This window comes from Mauremys reevesii, linkage group 2 (assembly GCF_016161935.1).
Source record: "Mauremys reevesii isolate NIE-2019 linkage group 2, ASM1616193v1, whole genome shotgun sequence".
Lineage (NCBI taxonomy): Eukaryota > Metazoa > Chordata > Testudines > Geoemydidae > Mauremys > Mauremys reevesii.
Window position 1 is genome coordinate 146,330,049 of NC_052624.1, and position 18,428 is coordinate 146,348,476.

Consider the following 18,428-nt stretch of genomic DNA (forward strand, 5'->3'; position numbering starts at 1 on the left):
AGCCCCCCAGGCACAGGGACATGGAGTGGGGCTGGCAGATGGCCCAGCAGGCCAGGAGGGGGCCCAGGCCTTGGGACAGCAGAGCAGGAGACATGGAATGCAGCAACTTTCAAAGGTTTGCCCAACCTCCCCATCACCAAAAAACCCACAGTGCCTTCTCCCAATGCCCCTCCCCCGACATAACACACCCACGGCCCTGCCCCCAACAATAACCCACCCACCGCCCCGCCCCCATTAACTCACCCTCCTTCTGCCCCCAACATTAACCCATCCACTGCCTGCCCCCAATATTAACCCACCCACCGCCCCACCCCCTACATTAACCCACCCTCCTTCTGCCCCAACATTAACCCACTAACCGCTTTATACAGAGTAAAACAGATTTCTTTGGGGTCTGGATCCCATTGGGAGCTGGGTATCTGGGTGCTGGAGACAGGTGACTTGCTGAGCTGTTTTCAGTTAAGTCTGTAGCTCTGGGGGCGTGGCCCAGACCTGGGTCTGTGTTGTAGCAGGCTAGCGTGTCTGGCTCAACAAGGCAGGGTTCTGGAAGTCCCAAGCTAGCAGGGAAAACGGGCTCAGAGGTAATTTCAGCACATCATGTGACAGTCCCAAGGGGGTCTCTGTGACCAAACTCATCACAAAGTTATCTAGCCGATTGCCCTACTTTCTCAGTATGAATCAGGAGGCCTGCCCTGTTGCACCCTCCTCCTTGTGTTTCCTTCCGGTATCCCACTCCCCCACTTACCTCTGGGATTAGGTCTCCATCCCCCGGTGAACCTAGTTTAAAGCCCACCTCGCTAGGTTAGCAAGCCTGCCTGCAAAGAAGCTCTTCAGTCTCTTCATTAGGTGGATCCCATCTCTTCCGAGCAATCCTTCTGCCTGGAACAACATCCAATGGTCGAAGAATCCAAAGCCCTCTTTCTGACACCATCTGTGTAACCACATATTTACCTCCACAATTCGATGGGCCCTACCTGGCCTTTTCCTTCAACAGGGAGGATGGCGGAGAACACCACTTGCGCCTCAAACTTCTTTATCCTTCTTCCCAGAGCCACGTAGTCTGCACTGACCCACTCAAGGTCATTCTTGGCACGATCATCGGTGCCCACATGGAGAAGTAGGAAGAGGTAGGCTTGATCAGTCTTGGCAGACACTCTGTCACATCCTGCATTCTAGCTCCAGGCAAGCAGCACACTTCTTGAGTTTCCCGGTCTGGACGGCAGATGGTATGACTACATCTCTCTTAGAAGGGAGTCCCCAACCACCACCATCCATCTCCTCCTCTTGGGAGTGGTGGTCGTGGAACTCCTATCCCTAAGACAATGCATCCCATGCTTTCTGGCCGATGGGATCTCCTTCTGATCCATTCCCTCAGATGACTCTTCCAAACCATTCTCCGCTGTAGTACCTGTGCAGAGAGCCTGAAAACAGTTTCTTACCTCTATCTGCATTGGGGGTATGTGGGTTCTCCTCTTTCTTCTTCTGAAGGTCACATGCTGCCAATTTTCTTCCCCATTTTGCACTGCCCTCTCTGATTCTTCAGCATGCTGTGCCTGCAGTACCAAACACTGACTTCTATTCAGAAAGTCTTCATTTTCTCTGATGCAGCGCAGGGTTGATACTTGAACCTAATCCTTGAACCTTCTTTTCCAATATGGAGGCCAGCTTGCACTTTGTACAGAGAAGTCGCTTCTATCCTCTGGGAGAAAGACAAACATGGCACATCCTTTGCCGGTCACAACAGCTGTATGTTGTATTTACTGCTCACGGAAGCCTGAAAGGCAAAAAACTCTGTGTCACCTCCCCCGAGACGAACACCCAGGTAAATTCCCCCTGTTTGCTTCTCCTCTGTTCACAGCTCACAGATAGCTGGTCAGCCCAATAAAATCTCTTTAAATGGAACGGACTTGGAAACTCTGTCTCTGTGTGTGTCCTCTAGCGTGTGTGTGTCTGCCTGAGCTTGTATCTCTGGGGGAGCTCCCTGTCACCATGTGCATCCTTGTGTGGGTGCATCTTTGTATTTATTGCACATGTGGCTAAGTAATGGGTGTAATTTTGATCTTGTGTGGCTTGGAGTGAGCTAAGCAGAGTGTGCAGAGTGTATCTTTTTCTCTAGCTGTGTGTCTGATCTCACTGTAGCTGTGTTTTTGAGCATTCCTTTGTGTCTGTATGTGACAAGTGTGCACTGTGTGTGTTTGTGTTTGTGTACCTGTGTGTTTATGTAGATTCATATGTGTGTGCTGCTGGGCAGCTGTGGCTGAGAGGTTATATTCACACCGGAGGGGCAACAGTTTCTGGTTTTAGCCAACCATCCACTGAGGCAAAGCTGAGTCCTTATAACTCAGCACACCCAAGAGCCCTGGTAACACAGAGTGCACTATGTGATGCCATGGGCTCATTTAACAGAAAGTGAATTGAGGAGAAGGGGCAGCTCAAGCCATCGAGATGAGACCCTGAGCCTGGGGATGGGGGAAAGCAGATAGGCCAAGGCCTCCTGTCCCAGCTTGAGCAAACGCCTACCTTCAGCTGGGAATGCCAAAGACAAGGCCCAGAAGCATCCTGGGATACGTGGTCACCCACGCTGCCTGTGCTTTCCCTGGGGCTGAGAACCAGAGCGACTGGGCCTGAGCTGGGAAGTTTGGCTCTGAGTTTGAAATTCTTGTAGGACCAGGTCCAGACCCTACCCCAACCTCCTTCAGCCATCACTGCACCCCCAGCCCTGCCCACCCGCAGGCCAAGTGAGACTCAGGAATGAGAACCATTTTAATGGAGGGTTATTCACTGCCACCCTGACCTTCTGTCTGGGCTAAATTTGTTCTTCTGCAAACAAGTCGCCTTATTTATAGCTGTGATGACAGGCTTCGGGGGCAGCAAGAGGCTCTGGTGCAGGAGCGCGCCTGCCTGGCCCCTGTGCCCGCCCGGCGCTGATTGGCCCAGGCGGTAATGAATTGTAATCCCAGATAAGGAGGGTGGATTTGGTGGCTGTCGTTACCGACAGACCCTGGTAACTCAACCCCCTCTGCTGGCTTGATTTATGAGGGGAATCTGTGTGCTTCGAAGTCTGGGCACCGCCTGGCACAGGGGGCAGGCTGAGCATTGGCCTCAGCATAAACAAACGAGTGAAGGTTACTCAGCAGCACCGGGCTGTGCTGGGCTCTAATCCTGCCCTCCCCCAGGCTGTAAATATACCAGCTGCTGTCACGTTACTCCACGCATCCCCACCCCCTTGGTACAGCCTGCACATCAAGGAGTCACAGCCTCCTGAGGTGGGGCGGTCCCCTCAGGACAGAGCTCAGGCTCTCTGTGGGGGGAGTGGGAGTGGTGTGAGGAACACAATGGGCTCAGGGGGTTGAGGAGACTCAATCCCACCCGAGTCAGACAAAGCTGGGGCCTCGTGGTGGGGGCAAACGAACCCTAGAAGAACCTGAAGATGGAATTCACCCCTCATCCCAGGACAGAAAGGACCCAGGACAAGGTCAGGGTCCATGCCAGGCAAGGATGCCAGGGTGAGGAAGGCAGCAGGGGTGGAGAAGCCCCAGGCCAGAGCTGTCTGGGGATTGTCCAGTGCTGGGGCTGAATGAACATCACAGGCGTTCCCCTCTCCCCCCCAAGAATGGACAGTCCCCTCCACCCCGTCCAGAGTGGGCTGAAATGGGGAAGCTTGACACACTCTCTCTGCCCAAGAGGTGATGCCCACAGGGCAGGGCTGGGGTATCTGATGGCACTGGCAGCTGTGCTATGGACAGCATGTGAGAGCTGAATGTATGTGCCCCCTCCTCCCTGGCTATATGTCGACAAGCCCACTGGCACCCAGAGGTAGCTGCAGTTTGACAGCCCCTTTGCCCCATCGGGGTTGGGCTCTGCTCTAACACTGGTGTAAATCCATAGTCGCTCCAGATTTACACCAGTTCTGCCCCAGGCTGTCTCCTCAGTGCTTTCCTTGGCCTGAGGGCACATGCACTGCAGAGGCTAATGGGTGATCAGAGCCGACACCTTGGGGGTTGTGGCGTCAGGGAAGGGTTCTTTGGATCTGTGCTTTGGGTTTCTTTGCCCTGAATGCTGTTTACCAGAGCAGGCTGGCAGGGCACTTAACCCTTCACCTGCCATGGGGAAAAAGGTTCAGGCCTAACACAAATAAACATCCCCCTCTCCAGAGGGTGAGTCCCAATCTACAGCCGGGGAAGATCAGAGAGGTCACAGCTACAGCTCCCCTGCCTTCAGTGCCTTACGTGCCAGCATCTCTGAACACCAGGCCACAATGGCTCCCCTGAGCCACCAGACCCAAGCACTGACAGATGGAAAGAGACCCCAGGAGTCCGAACACCCAGCCCGCTCTGTTCTAACCACTAGAGCCCACTCCCCTCCCAGAGCCAGAAACAGAGTCCCCGTTCTCCCTCCCTGCTCTCACCCGCGAGACGCCACTGCCTGGCCAGAGCAGGACTAGAACTAGGGCACCCCAACCTCCAGAGAGCGTCCCTGAAAATGCTACTTTTCTAAGGAAAAATGTCCCCATAACAGCTTGACAAGGGGGGTGCGAGGTCATATCTTGTATTGGCCCAACTTGTGCTGGGGAGAGAGGCAAGCCTTTCAGCCACACACAGCTCTTCTGCAGGGCTGGGAAAGGCACAGTCAGTGGCAGATTAAGGTTTCGTGGAGCCCTGGGTCAGAGCACGTGGTGGACTCCTCCCCACTCCTTCTGTCTGCGGTCCCTCCCCCATTCCGCCTTTTCCACCTGCTATTTCGCCCACAGCCCTGCCCCGTTCTGCCCTTCCTCTCACCCCTGTTTCACCCACGGTCCCACCCCATTCCGCTCCCCACTGAGGCCCCATAACCCATTTGCTCCTTTCTGCCCCCCACCCCTCTGCAGCCCCAAGACCAGAGAAGATCTGTTCCCTTCCCTTCCCCCAGATGTGGCTCCGAGTCACGGCATGGTCCCCCTTGCTTGGGGCCTGAGTCCGCCCTGAGCATAGGGTTGCCAATTTTCTAATTGCACAAACCCAAACGCCGTAGCCCCGCCCCTTTCCTGAGGCCCCGCCCCTGCTCACTACATTCCCCCTCCCTCGGTGGCTCACTCTCCCCACCTTCACTCACTTTAACTGAGCTGAGGCAGGGGGTTGGGGTGCAAGACAGGGTGAGGGCTCCAACTGGGGGTGCGGACTCTGAGGTGGGGCCAGAAATGAGGGGTTCAGGGTGCAGGAGGGGGCTCCAGGCTGGGGCAGAGATCTGGGATGTGGGAAGGGGTGAGGGCTCTGGCTGGGGATGCAGGCTCTGGGGTGGGGTTGGGGATGAGGGATTTGGGGTACAGGAGGGGGCTCCAGGCTGGGGGGGTGAGGCCAAGGGATTTGGATTGTGGGAGGGGGCTGTGGGTTGAGGCAGAGTCTTGGGGTGTGGGAGGGGGTGCAGGCTCTGGGGTGGGGCCAGGGATGAGGGGTTTGAGATGCAGGAGGGGGCTCTGGGCTAGGGCAGGGGGTTGGGATGTGGGAGGGGCTGCAGGCTCCAGGGTAGGGCCATAAATGAGGGGTTCAGGGTGCGGGAGAGGGCTCTGGGCTGGGGCAGGGGGTTGGGGCATGGGAGGTGAGGGCTCTGGGCTGAAGGTGCAGGTTCTGGGGTGGGGCTGGAGAAGAAGGGTTTGGGGTACAGGAGGGGTCTCCAGGCTGGGGGGTGAGGCCGAGGTATTTGGAGTGCAGGAGTGGGGCTGCAGGTTGAGGCAGGGGGTTGGGGTGTGGGAGAGTGTGAGTGCTCTGGGCTGGGGTGCTGGCTCTGGGGTGGGGCTCGGGATGAGGGGTTTGGGGTGCAAGAGGGGTATCCATGTTTGGAAGGGCTCAGGGCTGGGGCAGGGGGTTGGGGCTCGGGGTTGGGGTGTAGGCTTACCTCGGGTGGCTCCTGGTCAGCAGCGCAGCACGGCTAAGACAGGCTAGTCCCTACCTGTCCTAGCACCATGCAGCACCCCAGAAGCAGCCAGCAGCAGGTCTGGCTCCTAGGCGGGGGGCCAGGAGGCTCCGTGTGCTGCTGTCGCCTGCAGGCACCACCTATGCTGCTCCCATTGGCTGTGGTTCCCATTGGCTGCGGAGCGCCTTGGTGCCGGACCTGTTGCTGGCTGCTTCTGGGGTGTGGCGCGGTGCCAGGACAGGTTGTGACTAGCCTACCCTAGCCCCGCTGACCGGACTTTTAACGGCCCGGTCGGCAATGCTGACTGGAGCCGCCAGGGTCCCTTTTTGACTGGGCGTTCCAGTCGAAAACCAGACACCTGGCAACCCTACTCAGCGCTGAGTCTGGGGCCTTCCGGCCTGGTCAATGGGTGCTGCCTTTCTCCCCCTCTTCTGTCCTTCCCTCCAGCCCCTCCCCACATGGTTCATTTCTCTACCCTGTGACAGGCTGCCACCTCAGGGGCAGGCCTCCTTCTTCCCCGGGGAAGGTATTACACAACTGGGTTAATCTCTCCTGCCTGTGGAGAGCTGTCCCCTTGACACCCCAAGGTGACTTGTCATGACTCCAGACTCCCCCCTGACAGCTTTAATCTCCCTGACACCTTCGCTCCCTCCACTTTGATCTCAGAGTTATGGGAACCAACTGCAGGTCGGGCCGGGGGGAAGACACAAAGGTAACGGGACCCGGGACCCGTGGGCTCTGAGCTGTTCAGGGAGTCGGCAGGCACTTTGTATTTAATCACTGAGTCTAACTGGCCTCAGAGAGCTGTAAAAAACCTCTCTGTAGCTTTGCAGTCCCTGTCGAAAGGATTTAGACCTCGTCTATTCAGGCAGCTACTCCTAGTGTAGACATGATTCGAACTAATGAAACTTGTGTTCACACCACCACAGCCACTCCAGTGACTGAGACCCCCCAGCCAGCCCCACAGCAGATGTGACTTGGCCTGGCTCCAGTGAAGTCAAGAGTGTGACACTGGATTTACATCAGGGGAAGGTTTGGTCCCCAGTGTGGACAAGGCCTTAGACATGTTAAAGATCTGCAGGTCTGGCCCCTGGAATTCAGCGCTCTAGGTGAGTGGTTAGGTGGAGGTTTGCGTGTACCGTAGCAGAGCAATTTGCCTGTGTTTCCGCAGCGTTGTTCAGCGTGAAAGAGCCCAAAGCCCGTTGCAGAAGGGCCGTCTCCATCCTTTGCACAATTCCACTGCGCTTGTTGCAGGGATGAACTTGGCCCGGCGGAGGCAGTAGTCACAATTCTCACTCCTGAGCTGCAGTCACCTCCGTGGCAGGGCTGAGTCCCCTTTGGCACATACCAGTGCAGCTCAATGGGAAATTATTGGTTCCTTTCTAAAAGGGTTTGGAATTTGTCCACAAACCTGAAAAGTCTGTTGTGGTCAGGTTAACAGTCAGCTTCAGAAAGCCCTGTGCGTGCATTGAGGTGCCTGCCTGGGAACTTGAACCCCAAGTACCACCTTTCCAGGGGAGCAGCCCAGCCCGGAAGCTGTTTCTTTGCCAATCTACTGGGATCTGGGGTGGTGTAAACACAAGTTTCACCAGTTCAAATCATGTCTACACTAGGAGTTAGCTGCCTAAATAGAAGAGGTCTAAATCCTTTCCCCATCTCCTAGATAAATGCCTTAATTACCAGGCTGGAGAGTCACTCTTGCTCTTTGGCCCAGTGACTATTTAGTATTTATCCAAAATGGGACAGCGTCAGCAGGACAGATTGAGAGCAGCCCACTCCAGAATAGCCTGCAGCATGGTGGGTAGAGAGGGGTGAACATTCTGCCGGGACAAACGGACAACAGGACAGTGTGTTCTCTTTCCAGAGCCAAGGCATGACATGTGACTCTAAGATTGGATGGGCTTCTGAAGTCGACTGGAAAGGATCCATTGGGGATGGTTCATATCAGCACTCGGGACAAGGGATTGTGGGATAGATGACTTCAGGGAACTCAGAAGTGTGCTGAAGAAGAAAAACGTGCAAGTGATCCTTCTTCCTGAGCAAAGGAAGACAGAATGCAGAAGATTCTGCAATTGAACCACTGGCTAGGTAAGTGGAGGAGGGTTTGGGTTTTGTGGAACATTGGCCACCTTCTAAGGGGAAAGGGAGCTGTAGAGTTTGGATGGCCTCCACCTCAGTAGAAGGGGGAACAATCTCCTCAGGGACAGGCTGGCTAGAGTAGTCAGGAAGGCATTAAACTAATAACAAATCAGGAGAGTAAAAAGAGGGAAGTTATGAGCACTCAGCACACACCTGAGATGATGAGAACAAAGTTAATCAGGGAACAAAGGGACATGAAGAGAAGAAATTCTTTAGTCTGAATGATAATTGGGAATTGTTTAAGAACACTTTACTAGATGCCCAAAAAGACACAATCAGGGAAGAAGGCCATATTGGTTAAAAACCCTACCTGGTTAGAGGGGAACTGAAGGCAGCTATATACAATTTAAAAATTATATATATAACAAATAGAAGAAAGGGAAAGTTGGTAGTAATGAATATAATTCAGAAGCTAGGAACTGTAGACAATTGATAAGGGAAGCAAAGTGACACAATGGGAAATCTATGGCCAGCAGAGTTAAGGACAATAAGGGGTTTTTGAAGACCCATTGGCAAAGGGTTCACTGTTCTTTGCAAAGAATTCTCACCTCAGACCTGACAACCTCAGTACAAGGATGTCTTGCAGGAAATGTATTTGTAAAGGATAACATGTAAGGGATCTACAAAAAGCAGGTAAATTATAAAGATTCATAATCATTGCAAGATGTATTTACAGGTAATATTTAAGGAATAGTGGAACTATACTGACAGGCTGCTTTATGGACTTGGAGTAAAAGTTAATCACCCGGGAATATATATCAGAGATAGCCCATTCAAGCAGGTGGGCGCTGTACCCCTCCTGGGTTAGCTGTAATGCCAGGTTCAGTTATCTAGCCTTGCTCCATCCCAAGACTAGCCATGGAAACCATCAGAGAGAACTGCAAACAATCAAAACCACTCGGAGGTGAAAAAGGGACATACAACAGACAGAGAATTGCCCTGTCTGTGAATAGAGACATACTTGATGGGGACCCCATCCTGAAAGACATCTTTCCTGAACCCCCTTTTCTGGCCTTTAAATAACCCCCACAACCTCTCCCAGCTCATCCTCAGAAGCAAGCTCCCCACAGACCAGGACACATCAAATAAACCTACTTTTGTTTTATCAGAAGTGCTTACAAGGGCTGTATGTTGTACAGGAGCAGGGATTTAAGGTCAAACTAATTAACTGGGCTACCCTGCTCCTTTGGGGGCAGAGGAGCTGAAATTCTGTGAGTAGCCAGTGTCAGGCGCTGAAGATCGCAGGGGAACGATTCAATGGGACTCAGTATTAGGGACTGGGCCATGGGTAGTCTTGCCTAATGGCCAGGGTGGAAGGCTGGCCTAATGGTTGGAACCGAATTGCCTAGGCCTAGTGGCCAGAAGCCAAGTTGCCAAGTCCAGGAAGCGAGTCAGAGCCAAGAGCCAGGAATCAGGAGCCAAGAGTCAGAGCCAGAGTATCATCCTGCATCATCCGTGCAATCGCCAGCTGCCGAGTTCCTTACAGCTGCTCCTTTCAGAAGTGGTGTGCCAAGTCTTCATTTATTCACTGTAATTTAAGGTTTTGGGCACCAGTAATGCATTTTAACATTTTTAGAAAGTCTCTTTCTATAAGTCTATAATATATAACTAAACTATTGTTGTATGTGAAGTAAATAAGGTTTTTAAAATGTTTAAGAAGCTTCATTTAAAATTAAATTAAAATGCAGAGCCCCCCAGACCGGCGGCCGGGACCCAGGCAGTGAGATTGCCATTGAAAATCAGCTTGTGTGCCGCCTTCGGCACGTGTGCCATAGGTTGCCTACCCCTGAGCTGAATTCACTTTGGGCCAATGGTGCACCAGCACTGGGGCTCCCCTACTACAATCACTAAGAGCTGAACTCACTAAAAGAGCTAAACTTACTGAGCTGAGTGCTGTGTTAACTAATGGGGGAGCCTGAAGCTCTATCGCTAAGCGGCTGGCAGAGCGGAGCAGTTTGCAGGACGGTTGGAGCAGCCCACGGAACAGTGAGTGGAGCGGTTTGCAGGGACGGCTGGAGCGGCTCACGGGTCGGCTGGAGGAGCGGAGTGGCTGGTGGAGTGGAGCCGTTCGTGGTGAATGCTGCAGCAGAACTCCACGGAGAGGCGGGGCAGTCGGCCCCAGACCATGTAAGGTGCCCTTTAACACCCTGTGTGCCCCCCCCCCCCTAATTTCCACCCAAGCTCAGGGTGGTGAAAAACTCTACAGATAAACTTTTGAACTCTGGTTCAGCACTGACCAGGGACAGAGACTTTTGGGTTGTTGGACTTTGGGGTAATTGGACTTAAGACCCTAAGGGGAAAAGGACATTGCCAAAACTTACTTGGTGGGTCTTTTGCTCATGGTTTATGTTATGAATCCTGTTTGTGGTGTTTCCCCAATATGATGCCACATTGTTTCGCTCCTTTATTAAAAGGATTTTGCTACACTCAGACTCTGTGCTTGCGAGAGGGGAAGTATTGCCTCCTAGAGGCGCCTGGCGGGGGTGGTATGTAATTGTCCCAGGTCACTGGGTGGGGGCTCGAGCCGGTTTTGCATTGCGTTATTGAAACGGAACCCCTGGATACTGAACCCAGCCCTTGTTGCTGCCAACTCAGAGGGGCAGAAGGGTTACACTCCGAATAATCCAGCAGAAAGCACCCAGAGGGGTTTCCAGCTGCAACACCCTGGGAGAGCGTCTCTTAGAGCAGATTGCTACTGCCAACTGACGGGGCTGTTCCGGTAGAACTTGCGGCAGAGATTTAAGGTTGGGTGCTGGGTTCAAAGCCCCCCAGTGGCTGGGGTTGTTACACTGCCAGTGGCGATCAGCAATCCCTAGCTGTTATTGGGTTTGCGTCCTGCTTAGGAGAGACTGAGAAGAGATAGCGCAGGAGCCGGGAAGCCAGTGACAGAGCAGAGCGAAAATCAGACAGAGAGCAAAACCAAGGGCAACCAGACGGCCCTCTACTGGATACTGCCCCCCCAACTATGCCAACTCCCCTTTCTCCCCCCAGCGTAACTCATCTGAAACTGCTACGGATGGACCAAAAAATCATGGGCTTCTGCCTGCGTTCCAGCTGGTACTATCATCCGATCCAGACTTGCTCAAAATCCAGCTCCTGCCACGACTCTGGCTAGCTTTGCTCAGAGCTGCTCCGACTGGGGTAAACATTGCACTTCAGGCTGGTCACAAGTCATCCCACCAGCTTTGCCCTGCTCCCATCAGTTCCCATCAGTCACACCTCTCTGCTGGGATCGCCCAAATCTGGACACGGGCAATGGCAGAGAGGCGGAGGGGCAGGGCAGGGTCTGACATTGCAGGGCACACAGGGGGCTTCGTGTGCCGCCCCTTTAAAGGGAGCCTGGCCGGTGTGATGTCACAGAGAGTGGGTAATAATGGAAGGTGGTTGGTGTCAGTGGGCTGGGGGCTGAAGACAGGCCAGCCAGACCAATGCGAGTGGACCATCCAGGAGAGTTGCTCTTGGTGGGGTTGTAGCATGGGCCAGCGCTGGCTTAAGCTGCACCCTCCCTTAGAGAGTGTGACGCCTCCACAGAGTGAGTATGGAGAGGCTGGGTGGAGGCAGATGGAGGGGGAGCCCCAAGGCAAAGCTTGGAGCAGCGAACATGGACTTGGAGAAGCATCCTGACTGCTGGAGCACATGTTCCTTAAGAGAGTCCTTAGCATTTAAGAAGCATTGGACCAAATTGCCGAGAGCGGTCATTAATTTGAAGTGCCCAGCTTGAGACAACCAGGCCTGAGTTTCACGTGTGCGGAGCGGCTGCAAACTGGAGTAGTGGGTGCTCCGCACTTCTGGACATCAGGCCACGTGCTCAGAAATGAAGCCCCCCCAATCAGTGGCCTTAATGGCTAGTTAGTAACTAGCCTTTCCTAAGCTTGGGGGTAGGCAGAATTATTTAACTGCAAGTGGCCCAGATGCTGCCTATCAGCAATTTGGATTTTTTTGGCTCTGCTATAAATTCCAGCCCTTTGACTAAGGGACCAATTGTCTTGGAAAGCAGTTGGCTTTGGAGCTGGGGTCACTGACCCACATTCTAGGGAGAGGTGGGACGATCTGAACCGTTTGTACCCAGCTGACGCTGGCCCCGTGGTTCCAGACAGAGGAAACTGACAGAACGCAGCTCCTCAAGGCAATGAGACAGCGCTCCGCTTCCAGCTCCTGTGGGGCTACATGAGACTCAGAGCTGTGGGGGTTGGGGTGGACTCCAAACCTCCCCCACATCAGGGAGTTGTTTAGATCGCAATCCCGTTGACTCCAGTGGACTATTCCGACCTCCCTAATTCACCAGCAATTAGCTTCCAAACGATATAGCACTAAGATGTGTCTTGGCAGAGACCCGCGGTCAAACTCAGGCTGGTATCAAACAAATTTGCAGATTCAGGACCGAACGGGACAGAAAATCCCACCCATGACTCAGAGCCAGCATGCCTAATGCACCTGGAATTTGACCCCCACATTCTCCCACGACCCCAGCAGCACAAGCAACCTTCCCCCAAGCCCCGGGTCCAGACTCCAGATACCCCACCTGGCCTCCATCCTCCTGACCCATCCGAGGGGCCCAAACCCCACTTACTTCATAGCTTCCTGCCCCCTAGACACCAAATCCCTCTCTCCTTCCTTCAGAGCCCCCAGGCTCACCCACTCCCCAAATCACCCATCGGAGAAGGAACTCCCTGCTCCCACCCCCTCGCCTGGAGGGGAGATGACCTCTCCCAGTCCCAGCCTGGGCCGGGGTATGTGAAACGCTGGCTCCAGACCTGCGGTGCCTCGTGGAGGAGGCCGTGTGCTCTCCCAGTACAGCTCCTGCAGCACCCAGCCAGGCACCTCGGGGTGCTGCCCAAAGCTCTGGCAGAGGTGGAAGGGGAGCAGGATACCCCTCCCCCATCCTTTCCCTCCTACACCCCCTGAGTGGTTTTCTCTCCCCTTCTCCAGGCCATGGCTGTGGGCAGCCTGCTCTTCCTGGCGGTGCTGGTCATCGTGCACCACCCCCTGAGGGTCAGCGACAAGCAGGACCCGGCAACGGTGCAGCGGACGCAGCAGCAGGAGCAGCGGCTGGCCCTGGAGATGACGCGCCTGCAGTTGGAGTTTGAGCAGAGGAACCAAGAGGAGAGACCGGGCCCACACCAGAGCCTGGGGCCAAACCAGAGCCAGGGGGAGGAGGAGGCCACGGCGCTGCGGGTGGCAGCCAAGCAGGGGCCCAACGACGTGGCCTGGGATGGGTGGCTCCGTGGGTTCCTGGTCATTATCCTGCTCTTTGAGCTCTGCAGGCCAAGCCTGGAGCCCGAATCCAGCTACGACTCCAGCAGCGAGGATGCCAGCAGCGAGGAGGAGGAGGAGGACGATGCCGAAGCAGTGCCAGGGGGCTCCTGCACCCAGCATCCCGACTTCCCCGACAGAGCGGCCCTGGAGCACTTTTATGAACAGCACCTCCAGGGAGTGTCCGAGAACCTGGCCAGCACCTGCGAGTTTGTGGAAGGTCTGGTGAACAGCCTGCTGGAGGTCTGCCAAGTCCTCACCTGCCAGACCTTCCTCCCACAGCTGGAGAACTGCATTGGCGTGGCCAGTGCCTTTGAAGGCTGGTGCCCCCATAGGGACTCCGAGGCCTACCGGGTGCTCGTGCCCCTGCTGCCACCCAAGGGGCATTCCTTCCGCCTGGAGATGGAGAATGTGGAGGGCACCCTGGAGAAGCACGGCCACATCCTGGTGGAGCTGGAGTGCATGTGCAAAAGGGAGAGGCTGCTGGGGGATGTGGTCTGCCTCCTGCACCACGCCGAGGAAGACCTGAGTGACAACATACAGGGGCCCTTCCGCGTGCACCTCTTGTGCACTAGCTCCCACTTGGATGTGGAAAAAACCACCCTCTGGTTCTACAGTCTGGTAGGCAAGGCCTGGGCCGTTGTGGCTCCCAACTACAACTTCCAGCTCACAGCCCAGCCCTCCGCCTCCTCCTGCAAGCTCAGCCTGGCTTGTGAGTCCAGGAGGGCCCTCTCCATTGAGATCATACTCGGGGTGCAGCGGGGAGACTCTCCAGTCTTCCTGGCCAGTCACGGGGCTGAGACAGGCCCCCCGAGCAGCACAGTCTGGCTAGAGACCTTCGCTGTCCAGGAAATGCTGTTCTTCCAGTGGGTGAGCAGGTACGCCCCAAAGGATAGCTGTCACCTGAAATGCCTCCAGATCCTCATCCACCTCAAGGAATGCAGGCTGCCCATCCTGGAGAACAGGATCCTTACCACCTACCACTTCAAAACCGCCCTGATGCACCTACTGCTCCTCCTGCCGGTGTCGGAATGGCGCCCGGAACAGCTAGCTCAGAGGCTGCAGGACATCCTCTCGTACCTGCGCCGTTGCCTGGAGGAGAAATGCCTCTACCACTTCCTGATTGGAAACAGCACCCTGGCCAGCCAGATCCCTGTCCCCAAGGCCTTCCGGAACGCCAAGCCCCTCAACCTCTTCCAGCATCTGGCACTGGAGCCTGCTGCTCATGCCCAGGCAACCAGCGAGTTCCTGGAAGTGATGGAGCAAGTCAGGGCTCTACAGTGCAGCAATTAGCAAGACAGTGTGTGGGTCTGCGGCACCGAGCAGCTGATTATGCTGTGAGTCTGATAGCCTAGCCCATCATCTGCGGCACAGAATCACTACTGTGAGTCAGACCATGCCACTGACATCAGAGCAGAGCCAGAACAGCTTCACTGAGCCGGGGCAGGGCCATCAGGGCTTGCTGGAGATGCCACCCTGTTATACCAATATAATAAAAACCAGCAGGATCTTATTAAGAGGGATAAGGCAAAGATGCCACATTTATTGTAAATATAATAGTAAAGCAAAAGATAAAAGCAAGCAACGTTGTTTTACTACTTATTTCTATCACTACTTATTTCTTACACACACACACACACACACACACACATATATTCAGGTTCTGTATAGGTGTTATAGTTACCAGCCTAGACGTTGCTCATGCCAAGTTACTAGCCAGGTATCTTGGTCATGAGGATGGAGTCGAGTCTGTGTCAGATGCACCTGATGCTCCTGGAGGCTGGCAGCAGAACCATAGACTCAAAGTCCTTAGTCTTCAGAGTCCAGTTTTATAGGAATTTATTCCTATGTCAGTCCATGAGCATTGCTTCATTCTGCTGTTGCTAAATCAATCAGCAGGTGTTATACCAATATAATAAAAACCAGCAGGATCTTATTAAGAGGGATAAGGCAAAGATGCCACATTTATTGTAAATACCATAACAAAACAAAAGACAATGTTTTCCTACTCATTTCTATTACTACTTATTCCTTATACACACACACACACATATATTCATCCACACAATCATTCATTCAGGTTCTGTATAGATGTTATAGTTACCAGCCTAGATGTTGCTCATGCCAAGTTACTGGCCAGGTATCTTGGTCATGAGGATGGAGCCGAGTCTGTGTCAGATGCATCTGATGCTCCTGGAGGCTGGCAGCAGAACCATAGACTCAAAGTCCTCAGTCTTTAGAGTCCAGTTTTATAGGAATTTATTCCTATGTCAGTTCATGAGAGTTGCTTCATTTTGCTGTTGCTAAATCAATCAGCAGGTGGCTGGCTCCATGTTGTCAGATGCTTTGTTTTTCCTTCCTTTGAGGTGTGGTGGGTGGATTCCAGTTTGCCCTCCTGGGGTCATCTGGTTGATCCCACTTGACACCTTCTTCAGCCGACACTGAATTCTTCAGGCTGGTACCTCCCTAACCATTCATTCACATACATTCTTTATCTTAATCACATCTATTTCACTGTCTTTTTACCTTTTGGGGTGGTACCAATTTATGTGAGACTCCCTGTCTTTTAACAAGCAAAGATAAAGTGAGATGAAAACTTACAGAGGGTGGGGGTCTCTATCTATACACTATAACAGCTACTGTTTTGGCTTACTTAAGAGTTAATTAATGTTTAGCAAGTTTTATACAAAATATTTCTTTGAGCTTAACAAGTTTTATACCAAGTATTTCTTTGAGCAGGCTTCACACAGACACAGCTGGTGGCTTGCAGGTTAGAGGCTAAATGTTGGGAATCACAAATTTACTTCTAACATAAACCATAAGTTATAAAGTATCAATTAACAATAAATCATTTCTCATATAAACCATGTTTAATATAAACCTTCTTTAATATCCCTACACAGGTGGCTGGCTCCATGTTGTCAGATGTTTGTTTTTCCTTCCTTTGAGGTGGAGGGGTGGATTCCAGTTTGCCCTCCGGGGGGGGTCATCTGGTTGATCCCACTTGACACCTTCTTCAGCCCACACTGAATCCTTCAGGCTGATAACTCCCCAACCATTCATTCATTATTTAAACTAGGCACTCATTCACATACATTCTCTATCTTAATCACATCTATTTCACTGTCTCTTTACCTTTTTGGGTGTTACCAATTTATGTGAGACTCCCTGTCTTTTAACATTCAAAAATAAAGTGAGATGAAAACTTACAGAGGGTGGGGGTCTCTATCTGTATACTATAACAGCTACTGTTTTGGCTTACTTAGAGTTAATTAATGTTTAACAAGTTTTATACAAAGTATTTCTTTGAGCAGGCTTCACACAGACACAGCTGGTGGGTTGCAGGTTAGAGGCTAAATCTTGGGAATCACATTTACTTCTAATATAAACCTTCAGTTATAAAGTATCAATTAACAATAAATCATTTCTAACAATAAATCATTTTTCATATAAACCATGTCTAATATAAACCTTCTTTAATATCCCTACAACCCTGTGTGCCCCGGGCGTGGAGAGACCTGGGGACAGAGGGCATGCAGAAGGCGCTGTACATTTAAAGCCAAGTCAGACGAACTTCCTGGTCCCAGAAATGCTCCAGTATTTTTGTACAAGTGTACATCCATTCTCAAGGGCTTTGCTCTACTGGTTCAAATAAAAGCTTTGGCAAATCTTCATTGATAAACACCTGACCCCATCACTTCTGGGCCAAGGGACTGAATCTCTGCTGAAAGACCCCCTCCCTCCAAACGTATTCCACTGACTCCCCAAGCATGCGGAGTCTGTTGTAGGAATTTGGATGGACTATATGGGCCAAAGGTGTTAACATAACCCAGTCACTGTCCAAGTTCCAAGGTCCAACAGGTTTTGTTTGCAGAGACCTCAGCCTGCTCCATAACAGGCAAACCCACCTGGAAATATTTTAACCATTTACTAAAGATACAGAAAAGATGGAAAAAGCGACAGAGTCCTGTGGCACCTTATAGACTAACAGATGTATTAGAGCATGAGCTTTCGTGGGTGGATATTAACTTTGTCAGCGTTCACACCTCAACTGCTAGAAGAGGGCCTCATCCTCCCTGATTGAACTAACCTCATTATCTCTAGACTGATTCTTGCCTGCATATTTATACCTGCCTCTGGAAACTTCCACTACATGCATCCGACGAAGTGGGTATTCACCCACGAAAGCTTATGCTCCAATACGTCTGTTAGTCTATAAGGTGCCACTGGCCTCTTTTGTCGCTTTTTACAGATCCAGACTAATACAGCTACCCCTCGGATACTTGACACCAGAAAAGATGGAAAAATCAGTTAAAGCCTTTGAAATGCAAAGTATTAAGTAAGGCAAGGACTGGGTGCTCATGTCTCACAACTACAACTTCCAGCTCATGGCCAAGCCCTCTGCCTCCTTCTGCAAGCATCTGTTTGAACTATATCCCTTGTTCCCTTTCCCTTGGGCTGGAGAGAGGTTTTAGGAGGAAAAAGCCCCATTTGACAGTCATAGAATCATAGAATCATAGAATTCAAGATCAGAAGGGACCATTATGATCATCTAGTCTGACCTCCTGCAAGATGCAGGCCACATAAGCCGATCCACCCACTCCTTAAGCAAGCGACCCCTGCCCCATGCTTCGGAGGAAGGCGAAAAACCTCCAGGGCCACTGCCAATCTACCCTGGAGGAAAATTCCTTCCCGACCCCAAATATGGCGGTCAGCTGAACCCCGAGCATGCGGGCAAGACTCTCCAGCCATACCCTCTGGAAAAAGGCTAACAATATCCTATCATTGACCCATTGTACTAATTACCAGTGTGGCACTTAATTGACCTATTGACTAAGCCCGTTATCCTATCATACCATCTCTTCCATAAACTTATCTAGCTTAATCTTAAAGTCATGGAGGTCCTTCGCCCCCACTGTTTCCTTCGGTAGGCTGTTCCAGAATTGCACTCCTCTGATGGTTAGGCCTTGGCTACACTTGCCAGTTATAGCGCAATAAAGCCTCCCAGAGCGCTGTACCTCACTCCCCGTCCACACTGGCAAGGCACGTACAGTGCTGTCTCCTTGGCTACAGCGCTGCTGGTACTCCACCTCCCCGAGAGGAATAACAGCTGTTGCATATTGGCTGAGACGCTGCTGCTCCAGTGT

The 18,428-nt window shown here is 52.5% G+C and overlaps 1 protein-coding gene across 1 annotated transcript; it reads left to right on the forward strand.

Moving 5' to 3' along the window:
* The first annotated feature begins 11,404 nt into the window (after positions 1–11,404).
* LOC120398380 (inositol 1,4,5-trisphosphate receptor-interacting protein-like 1) lies at positions 11,405–14,862 on the forward strand. Its single transcript, XM_039525778.1, has 2 exons — positions 11,405–11,560; positions 12,958–14,862. Exon 2 carries the CDS (start codon positions 12,961–12,963, stop codon positions 14,572–14,574), a length of 1,614 nt encoding a protein of 537 aa, XP_039381712.1. The 5' UTR covers positions 11,405–11,560; positions 12,958–12,960; the 3' UTR covers positions 14,575–14,862.
* Positions 14,863–18,428: the final 3,566 nt, after the last annotated feature.